Consider the following 26,329-nt stretch of genomic DNA (forward strand, 5'->3'; position numbering starts at 1 on the left):
CTCTCTGTTGTTTGTACTTAAGAAGAAACTAGTGCTGCTGCTTGTTTTACATAGACAGTCACTTTACTGTCTCTAAAACCAGATAAGAGAAGTACTTATCCTACTCCAACGTGCATGTTAGATTTAAGGTAAACAACTCTATTAGAGATGTGGATGAAAACTATACCGTAGAGATCTTTTCTCTTAATGTAATTAGAGATTAAATAAGAGCATTCAAAGACCGTCAGTCAAACGATGTTGTGTGAATAATTACTTCACGTTGTGTTTACTCTCAGGGTCACAATGGAGCCTGTATTCACAAGTATGAGACTAAAGGTGGCCGTGCTGTGGATTCTAACAACTCTGCTGAAGACAAGTGAGTCTAATAGCTTTTCACTGCTGTGCTTTTCAGCATATCTGTCACGTCTTTGATTGGCCCTTTTTTTTACCAGTTGACTGCTTTTATCAGTGTGACCTAAATATTCTGAACATGGAGCGTTGTGAATATGTGATCACTAACAGGACAGGTGTTTGTCTCTCCTGATCTGTGATTCCCTCAGCAGACGTCTGATTCGACGATCTGACAGTAACAATACTGAGTAGATTACATTGCAGACGCTCCATGAACCATGAATACATAATGTGTGTGGCTGGTAGGGCCCCCTGTATAACATTTATATATCTGTTGCTGCTGCTAAGGGTTCAAGCTGCTTTGTGTATTTGTTGAGTCAGAAGTGAATAGACTTTACAGTCACCGGTAGGGAAATTAGTCCTGGGCCTCCATCCAAACTTCCGGGGTTTAATATACGAAGAACATAAAAACAGAGGTAGAATTAAATCAAATGCATGCAGATGAGAGAAAACTCTGATCGTGTTCCACAAAAACTTCCTAAACCCTAATTTTGCACGTCCTCCTCCTCCTATCAGAGGTTTACTGTTGGCTGTTACGAGCCTGGATTGACTTCCAACAGTAAATTGAGAGGGAAGTGTTCTGCGCCAATGAGGAGGTGCACAGGATTTGAATACTTTTAGCCTTTAACATTAAGCTCAGTGACTGCGATCGCTGCCAAGTTAGCTTAGCTGCCACTCCACATATGAAACACTTCTTCACTTAGATCACAGTGTTTTTGCCCGAGGGGTCTTTCACGGTGAAAAATTTGAGCTTTTTTCAGACTCCCTTCATCACATCTGCCACTTACAGGATTTCGTAAATACCTACTTTGTTTTTGCAGCAGTGACATTAAAGTGCACAGTGGATTTAATGATGAGCTGTGTCAAAAGAGGGTCTCATCTGATTTATCATCACGCTCCATTTAAATGTTTAGCGAAGGTAAATCATCTAAATGGGAATGAGATGACATTTTCTGAGACATTAAATGGCAATTTTGCCAAGATAAATAACGTGTGTTGAAAAGTGTTGCTGCGTTATAATAATCGGCGCATCAGGAACAATAACAAATCTTTGGCCATAAACAGTGAGTCAGCAGGGTGTGTGTCACCTCCGAGACAGCTTTTAACTGCCACTCGTCAAGTACATTTTTCATGTTTGCTCATCAACTCACTTTTCTTCATCATTTCCCAATCATATTTTTTTGAGAATTAATGAGCCTCCAGAGTTTTAACACATTTTTTGCCAAAAATCCTACTTTGACTGTTCTTCCTGTAAATCCTCAGTTTGACTTAAAGGACCGATTAGACTCAGATCACCACTCCTCCTCCACTCACAGACTGTTTATGAGCACAGGCCCACAGCGTGAATGGCATTAAGTGGGGGAATATTGATGCATTTGAGAGAGAAATTAGTTTTGTTCTGTTGTTGTTGTTCCTGTTTTGGCCAGGGACGATGATTATGAACAAATGTTTCTGTCCCTTCAGATGTGATCGAGGCGCTGGACATAACATCCTCAGGGCCACAAACCATTCATCAGCCCATGGGGGCGACAGTCACCCTGGGGTGCACCTTCACCCCCAGCTCCAGAGACACTGGTGACCTGGACATAGAGTGGTCCGACCTCAGCCCGGACATGACACAGAAAGACCGACTGGTAGGTTTACCTTAGAGCAGGGGTTTTTAACCAGGGGTCCGGTGAACGTTATATATTGAAGTACATATGGTTCTGAGATGCAGTACAACTACAAACTGCATTTTAATTTTGTTTTCAATTCTTAAGCCCTGAAATCAACCGTTTTTGTTGTTTTTTCACAGATTTTTCTAGATTTGTTTGAGGTTTTTAAGTAGATATATCTAGATTTGTTTGAGGTTTTTAAATAAAACCAACATGGAAAACCAAATGTTAAAACCTCCTTCGATCCACATGCATACACGCACGCACACACACACGTAGGCACTTGCACCAGTAGGCACATCAGTTGGCAACGGGTTACTTTCTAGTCAGAATGGTGGTCCCTGGGACAAAACCAGTCAAAAACCCCTGCCTTAGAGGACACAGAGGTAATTTGACGTAAGCTTTCAGTAAACAACCAAGAGTGAGTTTTTTTGTTTTTTCCCCTTGGGCTCTGTTTGTGGAAAAACCTGCTTTGAAGATTACTCAATACACTCTTTGCGTCTCAGTTGATGTCCTATACAGGGGGTCAGTCGCACTACTACGGGGACCCCGGCCGCTCCAAAAGGATCCACTTCATAGGGGACCCCAAGATGGGGGACGCCTCCGTCTCCATCTCAAGCGTGTTGCCCTCAGACGCAGGCACCTACCAGTGTAAAGTGAAGAAGGCGCCGGGTGTCGACACACGGAAAGTCACTCTGGTGGTAATGGGTGAGGACAAATACCTGAATTCCAGTTCAACCTGCTCATTTCCTCACTCCTTCTATTCTCCCATCAGACGTCGCTCTCACCTGCTCGGAATGTTCATGTCCTTTCTAGTTTCTCAGTCGGTGATCACACCTTTGTCTCTGTTGCCGAAACCAGACTCATTCTGCTGTCCCCCCCCCCAAACAAAAACACATCTAAATGAAAGGTTTTGTGCCATGTCTTTATATTGTTTTCTTCCTCTATAGTTCCCCCCTCAGTGCCAAAGTGTTGGGTTGATGGCGGAGAGGAGAAAGGGGGTCCTGTCTCCCTCCGCTGTGAATCGTCTCAAGGATCCACTCCTCTCACTTACACGTGGACGAGAGAGAGCGGGGGTGCAATACCAGTGGATGCAACCCACAGTAAGCAAAGAACTCTGAAAAACACGAAAAGGCTTTTTTTTCCCGTAAGCAGACAGACACATTCATGATGCTGAATTCACTCTCTTGTTTCCTTAAGACCTGCAGTCTGGGGAGCTGTTGATAAGGAACCACACAGACAACAACGTTGGAAGTTATGTGTGTGAGGTGAAAAACGCTGTGGGCAAAGAGCAGTGTAAATACGAGCTGCACGCATACAACCGTAAGTCTATAAAAACGTCAACTCGTTTCCCTTTCAAGTTCATATCCTGGAGGAAGTTTGATTCCTCTTTCTGCTGCAGTTTCCTCTTTCTGCTGCACTTTGAATGTCAGCTGCATGTGGTTCAAACACATGTGTTCAATGTCATCTCTTGCAGCAACCAATAAGGCGGGTGTGATAGCCGGGGCGGTGATCGGGGCTCTGCTGCTGCTGCTGCTCCTGCTGTTCCTCATCTGGCTCCTGATCTGCTGCTGCCACAAGCGTCGCTATGAGAAGGAGGTCGCCAATGAAATAAGGTGCACTATTAAACTATTTCAAACAGTGCTCACTCTCAACCCGCCTGTTTGGAGAGCACTGTTCGCTTGTCCGGTAAAATCGCTCCAGAGCTAATTTAGAATTATTCCTTGTCATAAGTGAGTCCCCATCGAACTGTTCTACAATACACCGTCACTTCTAATCGTTTGTGTGCTGGATGTTCTATGCAGAGCTTTTTATAAACAGTCTGTGGTGCAGAGTGAAGTCAGAAAACTTTGTGCTCATCCTACCTGGTTTGTCTGCAGGGGAGATTTTATAGTTAATGTTCTTCATAAAATTAAAACCGGAATTTCCTGTATTATTGTTCACATATGTGGTTTATATACAAGTTTGAATGATTTACTGAACTGGTGTTATATTTTAGTTCATTATATGTCAGCTATTTCAGAGGTCTGTTAATCAACTGACAAAATCTTCAGATCAAAGTTCACAGCTCTCCAAAATAAACGTTTTGTAAATGCGCTCATAAAGCATTGCAGAAACAACACAAATTGTTGAGCTTTTAGTTTGAAGACAAATTGCAAAGACAGGGACAGATTCTAGGAATGTTGTTGTCATGACAGAGATCAGCTCTTACGACACCTGTGAATTGACCCGGTTTGAACCAGTTGTCCCCTGCTGCTGTAGTTTAACAGAGGACGTAGAGGAAGACGTGTCCACAGACTGATGGCTCACTACCCCCCCCCCCACTGACTGCGACAGAGAGCTGGTCCCCTGTTTGTTAAAATGTTGTTAATAATGAACGTAGCATTGGACCAAATGGCACCAAATTTTGACACTGCACTTCCCATGACCACTGAGAAAACATATATGGAGTGTGAAGCCAATAAAATGAAAGTTTTGCGAGACATGCGTTCCACGTACAAACAGATGTATTGTAGAAGGTAGATAATAATCCAGATTCAAAGGATTGACAGGTTGATGCCTGATTGACTTGTCTCTGCAGGGAGGACGTCCAGGCCCCAGACAGCCGACCCACCAGCAGGAACTCCAGCCTTCGCTCGGTCATGGGGTACCGCACTCACCCCGGGGTGGTCTACAGCTCCGTGAGGAGCCACACGTCCAATGGCAATGCAATGAGAGGCAGTGGTGGGGTGTCACCACCGGCCAAGGCAGGGGACAAATCTGCTCATCTCCAGTACGACCATAAATACGGGTACCCTGTGTAGCTGCACAGACTTCCTGTCTATGGTATAAAGCTGAAGAAGAGACTTGTAAAGATTATTAACGTGTCTTGTAATGAATGTACAGAATGTTTGTGACAAATTGTGCAATACAATATATTTAACTGGCGAACAATGGGAGTGTTGGTATACAGCTACTGGGGACTCTTGCCACAGGCTTTCGACAAATATAAATAGGCAATGGTTTGACTTTCATGCTGATCTGATTTTACGCACAACAGCACTAATGTAAAAGCCACTTAACCGTAACACAACAGCAGTGAGCGACAACGCATAACAAAGACAATGGACAGTCCGTGCGTCCTTTTTGGGAGCTCCAAGCACCTGTGCCCTAACACCTTAAATAGACAAGCATCCATATTTTAGCGGTGACTGACTTCAATGGGTTTTCCCAAATGAGAAATCACTCGGCCACAGTGAGTAACTCTGCGTGTTTCATTGTCGACACGTGTGGCTTTGTAGTTGTGTTTTTGGCTTTTACATTCGTGCTTTGCGTCAGTGCACTTGTGTGAGAGGTCTCGGCCACTGCCTTTGTAAATAAGAATAGTTCTCATAATCAAAGTCATTGTTACACTGATTCTTAATTAAGCTAAAACTGTTTGTGAGTGTACACATTAAGAAACTTGTATTATTTTATTTTTTTCTATCATGCTGATGCAGCTCAATTCGTTCAGCACTTTTTTAAATAAGATAAATACGAACAAAACACAGTAGAACAATGTTTGAAAGATGCAGGATGTGACAGCTGTGAAAACTTTTCTTCATAATTAAATCACACTTTTTGTTTTGACATGCACAATAAAGTTCTAAAGACAAACCAATTATCTATGTGATCAAATACGACTTAATTATAGAGGATCCAAAAGTAGTTGTTGAAATTCTGCTCTGATGGTCACATGGTGTTGCTCTCTGTGTTTCCATATCTCGCAGACAGGAAACTGGATTCTGACGGAGATGTTACTGATCATAATAAATTACTGAACTACTCACGAGTCAGAATCCTGGCAGGCGCTGAAGTCAATTTTTCATGTGATTTTCATTCTTGTGTGAATTTTCCCTCTGGAAGTTTTCTGCAGAACAAATTGCTGTAAACTTGTTATGTTTGCGTTGTGTGTTTGCAGCCAGTAAACTAGTCATTAGACTAACAGCTGGTAGTTCAGTCACTAACCACCAGCACGTGCCTGCAGCCTCGCCTCGCTTCAAAAGAGCCTGCGTTGGCCCGAGTCCCTCTTCAAACTGTGTGTTGAATTAATAAGAGCTGCTGGGAGGGGTTAAGGGTGATGGGCCCCCAGCGATACATTTCTGCGCAGGCCCTTTATTAAGGGCAGGGGCCGGTCGAGGGTGGGCATTTATTCGGAAACAGTGTTAATATTTCATAGGATTACAAATAATAAGAATCATCAAGGCTTTAAATATTTCACTTGCCTGCTTCGCTTTTAAAGTAGGTTACACACACACACACACACACACAGCACTCACAAGTACTGTATGTGCCTCTGCTGTGTTTGTCTTGTCACTCACCTTCTGTGTGCACATGTATGTCAACATCTGAATATGTCTCATTGGCAATTCAATCCCAAGCCTTTATTTCCACTGTTTTTTTATTCTTCATTGGACATTTTTTTTAATTGTGTCCAGTCTAGCATGTGTTTGACTGTTGAATGTGAAATAAAAGTGATTGTAAAACCAGTGTAATACCATTTTGTGAAAACTGCAAACATGAAATGTAATTTGTTTCTAAATGTTCTAAAACAAACTGCTCTTGGCTGGAAAAACCGCCCAGACGACACTTTGTTGGAGTTCAGTTCAAGTTCTGCCTTCTAAGAAACTTAACATAAAAAGACGGCTGCCAGACAAGTATTTGTAATAAATTATAGTATTATCTATTTGTCCAGTCCATGCATGGATTAAAGGGAAAGACTGTGCAGAAGGCTTTTGTTCACAGAGAACTGGTCGTGGACACGTACACTCTGCAGAATGAGCAAAGGCTCGCACTGAAGATGCGAGTCTCACTGACTGAGCGTTCACATGAAAAATAACCTTTTTATGTTAGAGTGCAAAAAGAAAAAAAATCCGGCCTTGAAATTTGACGATTCATACTCTTAACTAAGTTAAGGTTCGTGATGAAAACTCAAGGACAAGGACCTTGGAAAGACATGTTCAATGTAATTAGGGTCCTGTTTTGACAAGATAGTTGTGTAGTAAATCATGGGAGAAAGAGGATATATAAATTAAACAGAAAGTGGACGTGGTCTGAAATGTCTGTCGACTAAGTTTGTGTCCTCCACAGCACAAACTACAGTGATAAGGTTCTGTATTAGTGAAGCTCCTGAAGGTGATTCAAAGGTGAGTTGCTTTTCTTATCAGGTAAATAGATGCGTGCGAGTGTTTGTGAGTGTGTATGTCGGTGTGTGTGTGTGTGTGTGTTTTGTGTGTGCTTGTGCGTGTGCGGGTGTGGGTGTGTGGGTGTGGGTGTGCGGGTGTGGGTGTGTGGGTGTGGGTGTGTGGGTGTGGGTGGTGCGGTTTGACGTTTTTCAATATGCGACCGAGCTGCAGGAATAAGCATTTGCATGTGTTATGCTGCACAGAACAACAATCTGTACAGTAAAGTCACTGCATATCCATAATGGGCGCATGTCCTGCCCACCCCATGTCACCTCATGCAAATAAAGCTCCACCACTACCTGCTTTCGTAACTGATGCAAATCGTTCCCCAATTCCCATGTATATATATCCAAGTCAAGGAACGCTGAAATCCAACGGCTTCTCCTTGCTGTGTGCATCCTAAAGCCGTCTCCAGGCTACACTTAATGCTCGGATAAACAAAAGGAAACAGAGGATTCTTCAGCTGAAGCCAGAGATCTTGAGTCAGATAGCACATTGAGACGACTCGCAGGCAAAAGAATGTAAGCAGAAACCTTGAGTAGGATTCAGAGTGAGAAAAATCGTCATCCAACCCAGGGGAGCTTTGTTTGAGGTAAGATGTTTCTGACTCTTAACTGCTCTTAACTTATTCACAGCTTAGCTGCACATTGCATGTGACCACCCAGATGGTGGGTGTCTCTGTATCTTTTCACCAAAATAGATTTTATTTGAGCCCATTTGGTTATGTTGTGTGTATTATAAAAAACTGAATGTGTGAATCTCTTCCCTAGGCCTCAATGTGAAACTGAGACTGATTCCATTCTGTGGAAGAAACTACGAATCGTCTGGTTTGGAGTGTGCACGGATCATTTCAGGCCTCTTCTCTGAAAACAGCAAAAATAAAACACCCCCCACACACTCCTTGGCTGTGCGGTGCACTGGTTTAAAGATTGATTTATTCTCATAAAAGTTTCATTTCAGATTTCAGAGAAAAGATTATTATAATGTTGGGGACAAATAAATTGACAATCTGGGTGATGACAGGTGTATTTGCTGTCACCACTGTTTTCTTCAATGTTTACATCTTGTTGATGAGTCTATTGAGATACAGGCAGAAAAAGAAGTGGAGTCCCAGTGAAACCATCATTGTGGCTCTGTCCGTGGCCAACGTGGCTCACCAGGTGGTCTGCTACCTCTGGATGACCATGGACGAGGTGGACAGCAAGTGTCTCATCGCTCACACGCCCTACACCATCATTCTGCTCATCATCTTCAGCCTGAAGTTCACCATCATGTGGGACACCAGCTTCCTCACTTTCTACTACAGCACCAAGCTGGTGAACACGCCCAACGCCTGCTACACGCACATCCAGACCACCATCCTCAAGCACGTGACCTTGGCAGTTTTCCTCATCCTGCTCTGCGGCCTGGGTACCTGTATGCCAATGTTCGTGGTGTTCCACGCTGACAACAAAACCGAGACGAACAAAGATTGCGGCATTTTGGTGCCGGACACCCAGGCTGGCCAGATTTACGAAGTCATCTACCTGCTCCTTTCTGACGTGTTCCCAGGGTTGCTCATGGCGAAATGCTGCATCTCCATCTCTTTGCACCTGGCCATCCACCTCCGTAACATGAGAGCCAGCAGCAACGGAGCCCACCGCCCAAAGCTGGGCTCTCAGATGAGAGTGATCCAGATGGCTTTATCTCTAGTGGCCATCTTTACTGTCTTCCTTGTTGTCGACCTGTACGTGAACTACCAGATTTCTGTGAACCACGAGAGCGCCATCGGGCTCACGCTCTTTTTCACGTCCATCTACACGACCGGCACTGCCATGGTGCTGATCTACGGTAAAAAGACTATGTGGAAACTTCTGATTCACGACTACAACGTGTGCCTGGATATATATCCGTGTCTGTCTTGTCTGAAGGTGCCTGAAGAAAAAGCTACAACCAGAAGTGAAGCTACAACCAGAAATGAAGCTACACCCAGCGCTCCTGCATAAGTAGAAAAGTGAAGTGAAGAAAATTTGTTTTGCAATCAGTCATTGCTAGGTTTTCTTTAATCTTTTGTGCTCACAGTTTGACCCTGTCCACCATTATTTTACAATTTTCTTACACCAACAAGCTTTTTTAGCTGGGTAACTTCCTCATCATCCAAATCATGAGCTCATCTGACTACACCTTTGAATATCCATGTTTCACGAGAGCAAATAATAGTCAGACCTGCAAAATAGTTCCCCGAGCATTGCTTCCCGGACATGATGTAACCCTATACCCATCTCAAAACGTTGAAAAATACATGTGACTGTGGTGTGAGTACAGAGCATATCAATAAAACAAGAACTAATCCTAAACCTGAATTCCTTTTTATCCTCTTTTGCATCACTTTAAGAATATTTCTTGAGTCAGGTTGCGTGTGGTTGAAGCTGCTCTATGAGGACAGAGTGTGTGTGTTTGTAACTGGAAGGCACCAGCCATAAGAGGAACTTGACAAGGGGAAAACCCTTAAAGTCAGCTCCTTATCTTGTGTATCTGCTCAATGATCCTGAACAGAGGTCTGTGTGTGCGCTTGCACTCGACTGCTTCCAGGTGTGACTGTGTGTAACTGCACCTGTGTGGGTGTGTGTGTGTGTGACTGGGTGTGAAGCTGGGCGTTCCTAGAAAGTGCACTCAGTGGCCGGCAACCCTTACCCCGAGTAAATAGAGGTCTAGAAAAACGCAGCGGACCTCTTTGCAATGCTCCATTAGTTCACACCCTCTGGCACCACCTAGTGAGGTTCAAAGCAGAGATACGACAGTGCAGCTAATCCCACTCCACACACGGGCTCAGGATCCCTCCAGCTGCTCAATGGACAAAGTAAGAAAAGGCATATTTTCCTTTGATGCAGGGGAGTTAAGTCGCGCCAAGGCCTCGGCTTCATCTACTATCTGTCTGTGTGTGTGTGGGAGGGAGCTGGCTTTAGCGTGACAGGGGGGAGAACAGTTCATTATGACTAAATAGTGGCCAATATGGATGCAATACTCATGAAGGAATATTCCATTTCAAGAAATAGTAGTAGTAGTATCATTACTTCTGCAACAAAAGTAAGGTTTTCATCACTGTTGGTGTGTTTGTTTATCAGCAAAATGTACTGAACCGATTTTCACAAAACTTGGTGGAAGGACGAGACATGGACCACGAACAAAAATCATTAAAACCAGACAAAGGTGCGGGTTCAGACATCTTTTCTAACATTTTACAATATTTACATTTTCACTAATTTCCCAGGGAATAATTCATGAATCTTCATGGAAAAAAAATCATATTGAAGGGACTGGAAACTCTTGAACAGTTGCTGAGGTATGCGCTCTCCCATTCTAGTTCTAGTAAAAGTCCTGCATTCAGAAGTATTATCTGCAAAATGTATTTTTAAAATTAAGTTGGACCATAATTCACAAAATAAGCATCATACTTTAAACTACCCATGAGGAAAATATAGTGCGGTTATAATTGAAGTGAGAAGTGAGGCTGTCTCCAAGACTTCTGCAGAAATATACTTATTTTTGAAACCAGTGGAGTAGCCCTCCGCTGGTCCTTTGAGAGAATACAGGTTTCAGGCACCTGCACATTGGCTTCACTTTCCAGACCTTTACATCCATTTTTATACACCTCTACTCACCAGATAGACCTGAGTGGTTGAGATGTTACAAATGAATTTGTATTGTTTCAGTTGTATTTATTGCTTTCCTTTTTCTCAGTGGACATCGGATAATTTGACCCACTTGAGCTTAAAAACAGCTCGGAGTAAATACTTGTTTGACAGAACAGTTAACAACTCAAAGACGTCTGAGAGGTAATAAGGACCAAGCGCTTCTTTATCACGAGGGTTCACGAGCCAAAAAGGTTTGGATGCGCTGGTTTCATCTCAGTGCTGTATTTCATGTTTTTATGTGAAAGCTTAATCTGGAGAGTAGCTGTCAGATATAAACGTAGTGGAGTAGAAAGTACCGTATTTCCCTCTGGGTTTTAGTGGGGTAACACAGGTATATAAAAACTGCACTTAGGTATATGAGAGTTTGCAACAATCTGCAGGAAATAGAATTGCTTTCCAAAAGGGCTGTTTGAAGGTGATGCAAAGTGTGTGACGTGTAACAATACACAGTGGACATATACAGTAAAAGTGTCACCATCTTATTGTCGGTTAAAGGGAAGCTGGAGCAACGTGAGAAATAAAATTGAAGGAAGGAAGCTGTAGTGATTGATGGCCCCAGATTCTTTACGGCATGAAGTAGTAAACATATCAACAGTATGGAGATTGTTTCCATGGAGATGTTCCCGAGCATCCAGCTGAAGCAACGCTGCTCTCGCTGCCCGGGTGAACATCACTTTCAACAGTCATTGCTCCTGAGACGTGTGCGAAGAGCAATATCCCGTCGCTCACAATCTGACAGGAAGGAACAGGCAATTAACAATCCAGATTAGCAAGAGCAGCAGCCATCAAACAACTCCTGTAAACATCTCGTAAACTCCTCCTTCTGGACAGCTTCCCCAGATAGTGCGTCTTAAGCTCGTGCATCAGAGCTGGAGGCATCATTTTCCTGCACCTAATTGTATTTGAAATACATAAATCAGCAGTTTTGGATGTTTGGAGCTTGAAAGTGTCATTTTTTTGTGCCATCAACAGCATCACAACGGCTGTTTCCAGTGAGGGAGCACAGAGTTGTCTGTTTACTCCTTGTGACAGGATTGTACTTAAGAGACGTCTTTCTAAAATAATCGATGACACCAAATCACAGGAGACACAGGTCTTTCAACACGTCTTTATTTTTGTTCAGTCAACAACGTTTGTTCATAAAAAGAATCATAAAAAAAGATCACTATATATCTCTTGAGGCATTTTATGTCTAATGTTTCTTAAATCCTGTGTACTGTACAAAAACAGTTAATCCCTTGAATAGAAATTTAAAAAAATCTAAAAATAAACCTTTAATATTGACAGCTTAATTGTGAATTCATTGTGATCATTTTCAGAACATGCATAGATTTGGCAATGTGAAGACATATACAATTTTAAAAAAAAAAGTCAGCAGTGCACATTAGAGCCATTTGCTGAAATTAGACCTAAATTACTCTTGATACAAATAAACCCTCTGTGTCAACACTACGTGTGCAAAAATAATGGAGACATTAAAATTCAATGAATAGCAATAATTTAAATTTCAATAATGAACTGGTAAAAAAGAAAATGGAGGAACTCCTGAAATATAAAACTACAGTGAACTTCAAAGACACTTTAACAGCGGTTACCATTGATTAAAGGACCAGTTCGACATATCCCTTCCTTACTCAGAGTTACATGAGTAGATCGATACCTATACCTATTTAATGTCTGCATATTAAATACATAGCTGGATGTGACAGCCTGTAAACTTAGCTTAGCATAAAGACCAGAACTCCTTATCTCAGACGAAAAATCATCTACTGTTGCTGATTAATTAAAGCTTTTTATAATTGTTTAATTTGATCAAAATAAAAGTAAAACATCAGGTTGTGGATTTAGAGTGGGGGGGTTTTGGTGGTTATGTTCGGATCTATTTCAGTTTTATTTTTTTATCACAGTTTCCCTCCATTTCCAGTCTATGCTAAGCTAAGCTAAGCTGACCTGTTGCTAGCTCCAGCTCTGCATTTATCCTACACATATGAGAGTGGTATCTATCTAACTCTTGACAGGTAAAGGAAATAAAGATATTTCCCCAAAATGGCGAACTATTCCTTTAAGGAGAAATGAACTTCCACTGAACATCAACATCGATGTGACGCAGTGGAGAAGCATCAGTTACAGTATTCAGTTGATCATCAACATCACAACACAGTTCGTACCACATTCAATAATGCCATCCAGTGTTTTTGAAACATCGCGTTTTAGAAAAATTCTGCTCGATCATAATGTGACTCAACGTCATCATCAAACACAAAAGAAACAAATATCAGTTACAATCTGTGCATTGTATTCCCTGCTCTTGAACAAGTTTGGCATGTGTCTACCGCAGCTTTATCCTGTTCAAATATGGAATGCCAGTGAACAGAGAGGGGGGGGGGTAAGTCATCCAGTGTCACTCCAACACATAAAAACTAAACAAAACATGGCAACGTTTGTTGTTCCTTTTCCCTGCGAGTGGTAACTAAAAAACATCTAATCAATGTTTCATTATCTCTTAAAATACAAACTGAATCAAAGGCTGGAGTGACCTCGTGCACCCAACATCATTGTTCTATTTTTGCCCGTACATATATCTTTCCTCGCGGCTTATAAAATAAAACTGCTTAAACTCGACAACAAAGCACTGCTTGGAATTATAACCGACTTGCATCAGAAAGACTTTCTGCTGAGAACCCAGTGCACATCCCACGTAGACGTTCCAGCATCGTTCATTCCTCAGTGCACTTTCACCACTGCCAAATCACAGAATTAGTGACACTTTTGTACTTTGAGACGTAGGTGTCGCCTTACTGCGGGGTGGGGTCATACGCCGGGAACATGGACTTCCGCGTCTTCGGAGGAGGTGGCGGTGGCTTGCTTTCAATTTTCATCGGCAGCGGAGGAGTGAACTGTGGGGGAAAGGAGTTTAAGTTAGGACTTCAAATAAAGAATAAAAAACTGAATATTTTCACGTTTAACCGCCATTAAATATGCAATAGCGTGGGGATGCTATTTTCTGCCAGCAGATGTACCTCTGTAGAGAACCTTGGGCTGTCAATCTCGTGCGGGTGTTTCTTCGGAGGCATGGGTGGGGGGGTCCCTGGGGTGTCGACGGTATCACTGTCGCTGAGAAGCGACGAAAAACCTAACACATGGGAGTGAGGAGAACAAAAGCTTTTCAAACAGCATGCATCTGTGAATATGCCCGCGTGTGTGTGTGTAGACCTGAATGTGATTACACAACGTTAGCAGGCATGATCTCCCTCCTTTTTCTGTGTGTGAGGTGTAATTCTTGAGAGTGATGCAGTGTGTGTGTTTGTCCCAAGAGAACGTACTGTAGCTGCGTGGGGGGTGCGGTGTGTTTGGAGAGGCAGGTAGCGGGCTGAGAGGGATAGAGTTGCTGAGCTTGGACGAAACCCCCTGGAACAGCGTGAGTGGAAGACGTTTGTCTCCAAACTGTAAACTCTTGGGCCTCTCTGGAGGCGTCTGGAATAAAAGTAGGAAAACAAAGATATGAGCATCCATGCTATTCCCCCATTCACAACTAAATCACAGAAACGTATACAATCCTCGGAGTGAAACCTCGGTATATTTTAGATGACAATTGTGTCTTTATTAAAAAAATTGCTCCTGCACATTAGGTTGTACCTCATCAGTGTCGGACTGCCTCTCCAGTAAGACCTGAGATTTGCTCACGTTCCACTCCTTCCTGTTCTTTCGACCAATCCTGTTGTCCTCCTCAGAGCGGGACAGGATGGAGGCCCTGCGATTGCTGGGACAGGACAACAAGGAACTGCTTGTGAATAATCAGACATAAGAGAATCAGAAAGAAAAACAATGCTTTATGTCAGATGTAAGTCGTCTCTTATAGGGAGGGCAACGCAGGCAGACAATATGAAAAGCAGACAGGGAGAGAGGTAGACTAAAGGAGCAGGGAGAGGATGCTCTGATGCAGGGACTGACTCTTGGGAGGAAATGCCGGAGGGTCCGTCTGAGGATGCAGAGCCGCTGGAGAGGCCTGAGGAGGCGGAGGAGAGGGTGGAAATAGTGGACATGCGGCGCAGGGTGGAGGACAGGATGTAGGGCATCACCACTGAGCCCACGCGGCTCTTCTTCTTTTCAGCGAGCGAACAGGGCTGGGACACACAAATGGGATTAAGCATCATCAGAGAATCTTGGCAGGGGAGGAGCACAATGACAGGCAAAAACACAGGTCACACCAGCCTGGCTAAAGGGAGATTTATGGCCGGGGGCTAATATAATGTACACTCCGCTTTGAATGAGAAGCATTTGATAGGAAGGCAACAGGGCCAATATCTTAAGTTGGCACCCTTTTTGCATTAAATTGAGTTTGGAGTTGGCAACACACCAAGGTTATGACGCCATAATGCTTCTCCACTTTCTCCCGAAGGTCTTGGAAGCAGGTAACCATTCGGTTGTGTAAGGGCTTCAGCTGCTCCGTCGTCTTCTCCCCATGGATGCGAATCCCGTCTGCCAACAGAGGGACCTGGAGGGGGGGGGGGAGGGAGAGGGAACTTAAGTGTCATAAACCGCCTACTGCTCCGAGGTCAAGGGCTGCGATGGGCGAGGGATTTACCTGCAGAGCGATGAGCTGTTTAAGGATCTCAATACTCTCGTGCTCCTCTGGATGCTCTTGCATGTAGGTGTCTGTAAAGAACGCCTACGAGAGGATAGAAAAACAGGATGAATAGGTTTCGACAAAACACAGGCTTACAACAAATATCCCCACAAACAACAATGAACAGGTTTACACAGCATGACAAAGAGGCCACAGTGGTTCCCTTAGGAATACAACTCTGTAACAGGCCTGAAGCCAGGTACAAGTCATGAAGAGGAGATCAAACATTTATATTATGATTGCATTGGTATGATTTAGCTGTGTTCTTTAATAGCAGTTTATGGTTTTCCACATTAATAATGTAAACCAACTGTGCACACAGCCAAAACCTGATTTAGCAAACAGCTACACCATTACAGCTCATATAGTGCAGTCTGTAATCAGAGGCACAGTGACATAATATTTGTGGTTGATGGTTGTGACAAGGGGGTTAGACTATCACCATCTACATCGTGAGATAGGGCTTCTTTTTGGACATTGTCACTGATTTCCCATGAAATATTTCATATATATCTTACAGAAATTTGTCTTACAATAAGAGAACCCTAATTTATAAGTGTGAGCAATTTGGTGCAGCTTGATTGAATCTAAGGGCAATGTCGGGCCTTGGTCGAGGTTTGTGCTCGACTGAGTGTAAATCTAGTTTGTCTATGATTCGGATTGATGCATTTAAAATAATGGTGTTTTTCACATTCGTTAGCTCAGAGGATACTTGAAGGCCTTAATCCCAATGACACGACCGGATTAAATAACAGAACTATTCACATTGCAGACATAAATCAGACCTTCTCATAGTTGGAGAAGCCGCCCATGACTGCTGGGTCAACGATGCCGCTGAGCATCATGGACAGTGGGTTGATGGACAGTGAGCGATCGCAGGCTTGCTGCTGCACCAGGTTACTCAGCTTTTCATTCGCCATCTCCATTGTTTCGATGGCGTTCTCCAGAGGACTGATCTCCTCCTGTCCATCAGGAGAGTCACAAAAAGAATGATGTGAGTTAGAGGAATGTTTACTATGAAAACAGAGTCGGAGCATCGAGTCTGCTTCTTACCACTGAGACGGATTTGACTTCAAACCATTTGAGAATCCCTGGGAAGCGATAGGCAGTTATGTAAGTTGTTCTCTCAATCCACATGGTCTGTGGGGCAGAATATCAATAAAACAATAAACGCTGACATTTTAATATCTTTATTATATTCAGAGTGAGGTATTTACAGACACAGGGAGGTTTATGTTCTTATTTTGAAATTTACACGTATGAGCCTTGTGCTTAAAAGTGAACTTGAAAAGTGCTCACCGCAAATTCATTGTCTGGGTCCTTTTCACCTTTCCTGAAGGCCCTTGAATACTGGAACTTGTCCACTTCATTGGTTCTGTAATAGCTGCGAGAGAACAGGGCAGAACAGCAATGAGTTAGTGGTTTGACCACAGAACTATAAATCCCAGGGTGCATTCACAAGAAAATAAATTAGCCTTTAAGTGTTCTGTTACGCACTTTAATATCTGCTCTGGAACCCCCTTGTCTTTAAACTGCAGCGGCACAGTGAGAACAGGCTTGACAGTAAAGCACTGGATATCTGGGAATTTCAACTAAGGATAAGAGCAGTAATACTGTGGATGTACAGGTAGAGACAGGTCTCACTGAATCAGATTTTCTTAAATCTGTAAGTGTGAAACAAGCCCAGAGCCGTGTTAGCAGCTTTGTGAGGCTAAAATTGGGCACAGCGATGCTTTGAGCTACATACTAATATCACACAAACAAAACTTAAATACTAATGTTAAGCAGGTGTACTGTTTTTCATGTTCATCATCTTAATAAGCATATTAGGACGCTAATTAGCAAACCTCACTGCCATCCCTGGAGCCAAATTGTTAATATGGCTTAAAATATGGAATATTAAAAAGCTTTTATGTGTGGCTAATTAATTAAGGATACGCTGTCCAGGGGAGTTGATGATGTTGTCTCCAGGGGGCGCTGTGCTTGTCATCCGGACGGCGATTGGGAACTGAGAGAGCAGCTTCAAGCTGAAGTCTTCAAGCCACTCATACTCTTTGCCTCTGAAGATGAACATCTTGTTCTGCAGAGGAAACATTTCAGTTTACTTTCCCTGATATATAAGAGGTACGTCAGTGCAACCTCTTGACAGACCTGTTTTAAGTCTGACATTCTCTTGTGTCATCAAAAAGCCAATAACCTTTATCTGCATTATTGCAAATTGTCCAGAGAAATGCTTCAAAAAGCCAGCTCACTGCATAAGCACAGGCATATTGAGGTTTCACTAAGTCTCTATTTATTGAAATACAGCAGGTAATCACTTTCTTACCCGGAGGAAGGAAGGGAATCCGAGGCCATAATATCCTACAGCAAAGTACTCTGGCTGTGGCCGCATCGCATGCATTATGTTCTCATAGAACTGGGCTTGTTGTTTCTGTGACAGGGAACAGAGAAGATGACTGCATTAATGAACATATACACTCAGTTGTAATTAGTCTATTACTAATTACCAAAAACGTTAATTAATTATGAACAGACATGTTCATAATTAATTAATTCAAATAGAAAAATATATGACGACTGCCATTTCATTTTGTCCAATTTTGGGAAAAGTTTATAGGAGCAAAATCATAGCAAATGACTTAAATACATAATACATTATAACTCCACAGAATCAGCAGAGAGAAATAGAGAAATAATAGAAAATGAGACAACAGGCAAACACACATTTATTTCTTGTTCCCTTCCTTCAGTTGTTCCTTCTACCAATTATACAGAATTCTCATTCATCTGGCCAATTTCTATAGTGCTAACAAGGCACCAACAATAAAAACCACCTCCATTGAAGTTCTTTTCATGTCGTTTCATACAGCTGCTTTGTTCCGAGGAGTTTTAATGTTTTAGGAGTGAAAGTCTTTTGTTTGCGGGGCTGAATTGCAGTGCGTGCATCCTCTTACCAGAAGCTGGCTGAGCTCCATGAAGTCAAACATGTGGGTCTCGTGCATCTTGGCAAGCTGCTTGCCCAGCTCAATGGCCTTCTCCCACATCTGACAAGACATGTACAAGGCTCAGTTAAAAGGGGGACATAAAATACTAACACAAACACACAGGAGCACAAGTTGAACTGTGGCACTTGGCTCTAATGGTTGTCCTCTGTGCTCACAGCCTAGAGGGGAAACTGTTGATATGGATGTTGTAGCCAGAGACGAACCCTTAACACTAACACAACTAGAATGGCACTCAGAGCCCATACTCTCACCAAGGATGATTTACTTTATCACCATATTATATACACATCAGATACATAAACCATGTACACAGACATTTTCTGCAATCTGTCCAGATTAGAGGCAGGAGAAATATCCTGATATAGATGAAAGGAACAAACCAAAAGATAAAAATGTGGGTAAATTACATCTCAAAATATCAAAGAACTAATTTGAAAATCTAAGACATGAAACACTTAAAAATTGAAATGTACAGGGACATAGTGAAAATGTGTCATGGTAAAAATAACAATTTTGATTCAGAAAACATTCATTATAACATTATTTGCATCCCAAATAAATATCTGTATGTGTTTTTTCAACAGCAGCTCACAGACAAGGCAGATGACACTCACCTTGCCCTTGTCAAAGTAACAAATGATCTCCTGGAAGAGCCTCTCTTTCAGCTCCTGTTGGGTCCACACACGGTCCCCATCTCGAGGGATGAGGTGAGATGCACAGGGTTTGTCAGACCACTGAGGAGGAAAATCAATTAACTTAGAATGTATCACTCACTGAACATTTAGAAACATGGTGATATTAGCACAGGTGAAACAACTCAAACTAAAAAAAAGTACTGTGATGTGTTAGCGACCTCCAGTATTTCGGCGTGTAGTAGCAGAGTGTAGGATGCCTCTGTGTAGTTCTCACAGTCCAGGTGCAGATCTCTCAGCTTGTACAAGTACCTGGTCACATGAGTACATGAGTACCTGAGTAAATCAGTCAGATAAAGTTTGTCCCTGAAACCACAAACTCTGTCTCTGTCTAACTCACCGAATGTAAATGTCCTCCCTCTTTTTCTCTTTGTAGAAGTTCTGCAGAAAAAATAAATAAATAGCTTATTTCTGAAAACTGCTTAATGTACATGTACAAACCGTGGACATAAACAGGGAGCATACCAGCACATTGACAGTGCAGCTCATTCGGTGCTCTGGACTTTCATCATGTGTGATGGTGCGGTACGCCAGGAGATTCTCCAGCAGGCTGCTGAGCAGCAGAGCCAGCTCCTCCCCTGACTGTGACAGGTATCTGTGGCGCCTGCAGTGCTCCAGTAACCTGCACATATAAACAAATGTCCTTCACAGACTACTCCTCAGCTGTAATGGGCTATGTCTAGTTTATCGGTTCCCCAAAGCCTTCCTTTGAATCTGACCAGAAAACTAAAACCTGTTTTTGCAGTTGTCTGCGACCAAAACATTCTGTCCTCAAGAGTTTTCTATTGATTAGAGGTTGTTTACAATTCCAGTAGACCATCTTGTCCTGCTGGCTCCTTGTGGACTTAAAAAAAAAAAAAAAACACACAACCAGAAAACCTGCTTTTTGTTTCATCAGCAATCCTATGTGAATTTCCTATTACACAGTATTGAAGAGTGTTTTATCGGTGTGCTGCATTACTTGAACCAGTCTCAGAATAGAATTAATATTTTTTTCTTGAGCCTTACGTTTTCTCCAGCAGGACTTTGTACTGCTCATCCCCTTGACCTCCTTCCACCTCTTGATCCAGCTTTGTAATCAGTTCATTCTCGAACTGCAAAGACAAGAAGGTGATTTAAAGAAAAATACAAACACAGCATCGTAAAAACAAAGGTCTTATTTATCCAGGAGAAGTGTGGCATTTCAGAGCTTTTTACCGTCTCAAATGTCCGTCCGGGGTTGAAGTTGTGCTCACACTGCATCATATCAAAGAAGATGGGGATGGTAGCTTTCCTCAGTTCAGGCTGAGGCACCAGTGTGACCGCAAGGATGGGCCCGACCATGGCTGGGATGAACTTCATTTTGTGGGGGCCTGGGGGACAACAGAACATTATCACACCAAAATATCATAGCATGATTTGAGAAGGCAATAAACTGCATCTGCGTCATTCAACAAACAGAGGCCAAATCTAATAATATAGTAAACAAAACAACAATCCACTGTGAAACTGGACAATAAAAAAAATAGTGTCCTGTTTTTCCACATGGCATGTACCGAATAAACAATCCCACTAACTCTGTGATGATAGTAGCTTTATCAGATGGTGCAAAAACACTCACCGAGATTGTACCACATGTCTCTTATTTTAAACCCAAAAGTCTTCCTCATGTCTCCATATCTGTGGTAAAACGAAATTAAAGAGCTGTACATTACAGTTTCTGACATTAAAATAATCTTTTTGATGAGCTGGGAGTCGACTCACTTGTTCAGTATCTTATTCCGTTTCTCCTGAGAGAAGGATTCGAGCTGCAGTGTCTTGTGGGTGAGGAATGCCACAGTCAAATGAAAGTAGTTATTCCAAAGCTGCGAGGGGGAAGCAGGGTTTTCAAATATTAATGACATAATTACCGTCTCATAATATTGGCTTTTGATTTTGTGTTGAATAAAAAATGTGACCTCTACTTAGACGAAGGAGAGAGGAGGGAGGAGAGGCGACGCACCTGTAGCTCGAAATGTGCCTGGTCCAAGAAGTACATGTTGAGGACGTCCGAGTACTGGTCGATGGCCCTGAGGAAGACCTGCATCTGCACCAGGTTCATGATCATCCAGTCAGCCGGGAAGACATTTCCCATGAGGTCTTTAAACATGATGAATGTCTCCATGAGAAAGTCCTGAGGGCAGAGAGGAAGCTTTACTGCAAGTATGCACTCTCGCTTTAAAAGAACTACAATAATCTCTGAAAGATAAGTAATTGAACCAAACTAAAGCCTCTTTTCCACTGGTCTAAAAACCCACTAACATCTGGTTTCTGTCTGCAATGGGAATGGATACAATCAGCATTTACTCCAGAGTCAAATGACCCTGAAATGACACAGGTTTTTAATCGGCTGCGGCTCCGATCGGCAGTGATGGAAACAACCGGGTGAACATGCTAATTTGACAGCGAGGAGAGAACTCCTCAGTTTTTGGTGCATTTTTTAATGGGTTTACCTACATTTAAAAAAACCTGCACATACCTGTTCATTTTGGTTTATAAGAGGCATAAGCAAATCCAGTGCTGCAACATGTCAGGCACACACAATGCTCCTTAATGGAGGTCTTACAGACATCCTCATCATGTCACCCCAATCCACTGAGTGAAATATCTGTAATCAATATTCTCTTAAGGAGCAGTAAGTGACACGGGTGGTTTAATGCCTGTTATTGATGAGATCTTTCAGCTGGAGCTGTAGGCAACAGGGGAGTAACAGGGACACTTACTATGATATCCTGTCTGGTCTTGAAGGTGCTGATGTAGTGGGCGTAATGCATGTCATCCATTTGCTTCAGGATGGCGGTCATGCAGGCGAGATAGTGACCCTGCCAAAGAGAGGTCCACTATCACTCACATGTTTTCACAGTAAAATATCACTTAAAAAAACTGCACCCCAGCACGTCCTTTGTTGCTTTTGGTGAATTGTTTTAGGTGATTTCACACTCATTAATGCAAACACAAAGGCTGAGGTTGCAATCGTCAAGGATTAATTTCGACTCCAACGTCACACTGGGTCTTACAATGAGAAGGGACGACCTGTCCATGCTGATGACTGTGCGATTAACCCTGCGAAGAAGCCGCTCCATTATCAGCTGAACGTGCCCTCTGGTTGGACCCTGCAAAGACAGAGAGCGCCTCAGGTACAGTTGAAACATGGTGGCACAGATATGTTATACAATGCTGCCGCTATTAAAAGGACCCAATTCAGCCAAATTACAAAACCCCTATTTTACTCATTTATTTTTAGTGCTGGCTTTATTTGCCAAGGTCAGTGCATACAGTGGAGGGGAATGGAATTTATTTTGTGATGGTCTGAGATCTGACAAAAATACAGCAGCATGTCCTCCTACAAAGACTGTTCCAATTACTATAGATAATCCTAATTCTTCAAAAAATGAATCCACAACCATTTAAATAATTGATTATTAAAAAAGGTCATCATCTACATGACGACAGCACCATTAATTATCTAGACTGCGGCGACCTGTGACTGTTTCATTATGAAAAGAAATATGCAGCAGTTGTAAGCCTCCGGCAACCATTGCAGTTTCCGTCTCTATCAATTTTTTATTTACAGATTCATATCAGCTCATTATGACCTTAACCTTTGACCACTGAAATCCAATCAGTTCATCAGTTCAAGTTGAACAAATTCCCTCAAGGCAGTCTGATCACATTCAAGAGACCCAATCATGTTTTGTGAGGCCACCGTGACCTTGTCTTTTACTGAGATACTGTGTTCACAAGATAAAACGTGTTTTGAGAGGTCATGTTGACCTTTGACCCTCAAATTCCCATCAGGCCGTCAATGTGTGAAGTGAAGTGAATTGTGCCAGATGTGATTAAATAGATCATATTCATTGGAACGTGAGGTCACCGTGACTTTAACTTTTCTCCCTTTGCACCAAAATCGAATCAGTTAGTTGTTGAGTGCAAGTTAATATTGATGCAAAAATGTGAAAAGATTTACTGAAGGCGTTCCAGAGATATGGCATTCACAAGGCAAAAAATGTGCTTGGTGAGGTCACCTTTGACCACCAAATCTGAATCAGGGCATTCTTGAGTCCAAGTGAATATTTGTGCTGGATGTGATGGAATTCCATATATTGCATTCACAATCATGTGAGGTCATGTGACCTTGATCATTTGACCTTCAAACTCTAATCAGTTCATCTTTGAGTCAAAGTGAAATGTTTGTGAAAAGATTCCCTCCGGCCACAGGCTGTCGCGGAGGCACAACACGTTTTTTTACACTTCTCATTGTAACAGATAAGATCTTCGTGTTTTGCTTTGTATAGCTGTGTGCATTGCTATTTGCAGAGTCAAATTATAAAGTTGTTACTGTCAACACAGTCTGCCCTCATATTGTTTGCGTAACTGCAAGTGGCATGCAATGCACACGAAAGCTTGTCTTTTAAACCTTAGTCTATGTACCTATCACTGGTTGCATGTGAGTGACGTTTGTGCGGAAAAACAGAGCACCCTCTAATTAGTGAACTGAATGAGGACTTTCCTTGACCTAAATTACAGTAAGGTAAATATCTTTGGGTTTGGACTGACACAAGTTTTTAATTGGAATTTGTTTAAGTAAGGTCTCCCCTCGAGATTCAATGCCTTCATCTTATCGTGGTGGTGAAAACAGATGAAAACCCAGGTAAATAATACAAAAATCAGTGGGAAGGGGCTAAGTTTCCTCACCCCTCCAGGGGAGACCCAGTGATGCTCCCAGGCATGATGGGATGTGTAATTTGAAAGGCACAGTTCTCTGGATCTGCCCCAGGAATTCCTTTCAGCTGGACGTGCCTTGAAACCCTCTACATAGATGCCAGAATCACCTCAACTGGCTCCTTTCCATAATAACCTGTGGTTTTGCTACCACCTCCCCACTGATTTCTTATCTCATTAGTTTATCTCTGCCACCTTGTGCATGAAACCCATATTTTCATTTTTCTCCCCCTGTAATTTGAGTGTAATGAACCTTTAACGCTATTATCTTTGCGTGTCTGACAGTGAATTTGTTCTCCTCACCACGTCCTTGCGGTCCAGGTTGTCCAACACTGTGCTGAGCAGCTGGACGCAGGCCTCGTGGTCGGGTTTACACGAGTGGTCGTCCAGCTGCCCACTCAGCTGGTCAGTGACAAGTGGCAGGAGTACATCTCGACAATCTGCAGCAAAGGAGTGGAGAAGAAAAAGAAAAAAACAGAGCTTGTTGGATCAAACATCACATTTTCTGTTAATGGAGTTGACCTGACAAACAGGTACGTAGGTGTAATGTGAAGCAATGCATTGTTCCCTTCATCTTGTGTGAAATGTCATTATGTGGTTTTTTGAGCCTCGAGGACTCTTACCTGGCTGCCTGAAAAGGTCACTCTCCACCATTTTACACATGCAGCCCAGCTTCTGACGCACGAGCTGCGAGTCTGGAATGCTCTCGATGAACTTTGCTAGGAGCACGCTGTTTAAGAAAATGAAAGAAAGGAGCAGCGGGGACATTTTTAATGTTATTCACATCTCACATCTGGTAATTATTGTCATGGAGGACTAATGAGTAACACACATTATGGGTTAACTCTACGGCGTCGAGAAAGGAGAAGCATAACCCCTTAACTCTAAAAAGAATATGATCATTTGCACTGAGGCAGGCAATTATCATTTCCTGCTGTGCAAACCCTCTGGAGACTTACCTGAGCTCCACGGGATCAAACGCAGACTGGATGTCATTAATGATGCTGGGGAGGTATTTTAATATTGCCCCCTGAAAAAACAAAGAATCAGGTCTCATCAGGCTGGAGCGAAGGGATGTTGTTTATTCTCTTGTAAACAAGCTTTTCTTCGACTTACAGCAGCTGCCAACGGGGAGCCCACACTCATTCTGCAGTTAATTTGTAAAACTTTTCAATCATTTGTCCATAAAACAGTGCCACAGATTTTCACAGCTTGACTGATGAAGTCCATGAAATTTATATGCAGCACTGAAAGATGATGAGACTGAAGATTAAAGCATCTTCATAGAGTCTGACTGAGCTGCAATTTAGTTTTATTCTCAAGACTAAAACATAAGACAATTTAGTGAAATGTTTATCACATACATTACAAGAATCAAACAAATAAGAGACATAAGCACTTCCTGGAAACACTAACTACTCAGCTGTGATTCAGGTTACCTTTATCTTCACTCCCTCATCAAGAGGTCTATCCATGAGAGTGTTGAAAGACAAGAAGAGGGTGCGAATGGAGTTGAGGAAAGCGTCCCCATCTTCACTGTTCCCATAGAATCTGAGAATCAAGGGCAGGATTTGCATCACAAGAAGCACGCCTTTGAATATGAGAGTGCAAAGGGGATTATTTTTTTCTTTTATGACAATGTCTCTTGATACCTGAGATAGAGGACCCGGGACTGTACAATAAACCTGAAGAGGTATTTTAGAGCTTTGAGTGCCATGTAGAGCCTCTCGGTCAGGGCGGGCTCCTCGGCATGGCTCACGTAGTAGTTTAGCACCTTAGTTAGCTTCCTGAAAAAGTAAATGAGTCAAGTATTAAGGTCCTCTGGTAATTTGGGAGTGGGTGGAGAAGAAGCGCAAACGGAGTACTAAAAATAAACAGCATGAAGGGGCATAAGCAATCAAAGGTGGAAAAGAGAGGGGAGACTCACATGTAAGCCAAAGTGGCACTGAAGTGCTTGTTGATGTAGGTTTCCAAGACTGGATTGAAGTGCTGGAATTTGATGTCTCCAATAAGTGTGATTATAAATACCTGGTAATGAAAAAAGAGAAGGAAACAAAATGAGAAACTGGTGTAAGTTGGCACATGTACAGAACTCTATATTACTGGTTCCAGATGTTTCTTATCGAAAATACTTAGGAGCATATCTTATTCATGTCTTTCATGTTCATGTATTTGTAGTCAAACCTTAACATGTAGGAGATGCATGATGTAAGCCTGTAATACTGTTTAAAATTATAATCTTTACACAGTGTGTGTCACATAAAGATTATTCTTCTTATTCCAAAGAAGTCAAGTATGAGTACTTTGAATCTTCCGCTGTTGCCATGGTAATCAGCATCAAA

The 26,329-nt window shown here is 42.4% G+C and overlaps 3 protein-coding genes across 3 annotated transcripts in view; 2 read left to right on the forward strand and 1 right to left on the reverse strand.

Annotated features, from left to right (window-relative positions):
* The first annotated feature begins 282 nt into the window (after window positions 1-282).
* Window positions 283-4,849, forward strand: vsig8b (V-set and immunoglobulin domain containing 8b). The gene is made up of 7 exons (XM_061072322.1): window positions 283-355; window positions 1,855-2,024; window positions 2,552-2,753; window positions 2,996-3,148; window positions 3,246-3,368; window positions 3,523-3,661; window positions 4,627-4,849. Exons 1-7 carry the CDS (start codon window positions 283-285, stop codon window positions 4,847-4,849), a joined length of 1,083 nt encoding a protein of 360 aa, XP_060928305.1.
* A 3,383-nt stretch (window positions 4,850-8,232) lies between these two features.
* On the forward strand, window positions 8,233-9,234 carry LOC133001466 (uncharacterized). The gene has a single exon (XM_061071039.1). It carries the CDS (start codon window positions 8,233-8,235, stop codon window positions 9,232-9,234), a length of 1,002 nt encoding a protein of 333 aa, XP_060927022.1.
* A 2,783-nt stretch (window positions 9,235-12,017) lies between these two features.
* dock5 (dedicator of cytokinesis 5) overlaps window positions 12,018-26,329 on the reverse strand; it is a 34,653-nt gene continuing 20,341 nt past the window's right edge. Inside the window, exons 21-51 of the mRNA XM_061071429.1 lie at window positions 25,915-26,015; window positions 25,640-25,774; window positions 25,427-25,538; window positions 24,947-25,017; window positions 24,611-24,717; window positions 24,291-24,427; window positions 22,283-22,378; window positions 21,989-22,087; window positions 21,229-21,399; window positions 20,991-21,091; window positions 20,848-20,906; window positions 20,445-20,599; window positions 20,256-20,341; window positions 19,713-19,869; window positions 19,588-19,628; window positions 19,409-19,499; window positions 19,170-19,289; window positions 18,505-18,594; window positions 17,877-17,981; window positions 17,489-17,630; window positions 17,048-17,129; window positions 16,850-16,934; window positions 16,604-16,690; window positions 16,336-16,512; window positions 15,509-15,592; window positions 15,281-15,418; window positions 14,875-15,047; window positions 14,560-14,683; window positions 14,247-14,397; window positions 13,944-14,056; window positions 12,018-13,820 (exon numbers count right to left, since the gene is read on the reverse strand). Coding sequence (XP_060927412.1) covers window positions 13,719-13,820; window positions 13,944-14,056; window positions 14,247-14,397; window positions 14,560-14,683; window positions 14,875-15,047; window positions 15,281-15,418; window positions 15,509-15,592; window positions 16,336-16,512; window positions 16,604-16,690; window positions 16,850-16,934; window positions 17,048-17,129; window positions 17,489-17,630; window positions 17,877-17,981; window positions 18,505-18,594; window positions 19,170-19,289; window positions 19,409-19,499; window positions 19,588-19,628; window positions 19,713-19,869; window positions 20,256-20,341; window positions 20,445-20,599; window positions 20,848-20,906; window positions 20,991-21,091; window positions 21,229-21,399; window positions 21,989-22,087; window positions 22,283-22,378; window positions 24,291-24,427; window positions 24,611-24,717; window positions 24,947-25,017; window positions 25,427-25,538; window positions 25,640-25,774; window positions 25,915-26,015 — 3,492 coding nt within the window. The 3' untranslated portion in view covers window positions 12,018-13,718. The remainder of the gene's footprint in view (window positions 13,821-13,943; window positions 14,057-14,246; window positions 14,398-14,559; window positions 14,684-14,874; window positions 15,048-15,280; window positions 15,419-15,508; window positions 15,593-16,335; window positions 16,513-16,603; window positions 16,691-16,849; window positions 16,935-17,047; window positions 17,130-17,488; window positions 17,631-17,876; window positions 17,982-18,504; window positions 18,595-19,169; window positions 19,290-19,408; window positions 19,500-19,587; window positions 19,629-19,712; window positions 19,870-20,255; window positions 20,342-20,444; window positions 20,600-20,847; window positions 20,907-20,990; window positions 21,092-21,228; window positions 21,400-21,988; window positions 22,088-22,282; window positions 22,379-24,290; window positions 24,428-24,610; window positions 24,718-24,946; window positions 25,018-25,426; window positions 25,539-25,639; window positions 25,775-25,914; window positions 26,016-26,329) is intronic.

This window comes from Limanda limanda, chromosome 5 (assembly GCF_963576545.1).
Source record: "Limanda limanda chromosome 5, fLimLim1.1, whole genome shotgun sequence".
Taxonomy (NCBI): Eukaryota; Metazoa; Chordata; class Actinopteri; order Pleuronectiformes; family Pleuronectidae; genus Limanda; species Limanda limanda.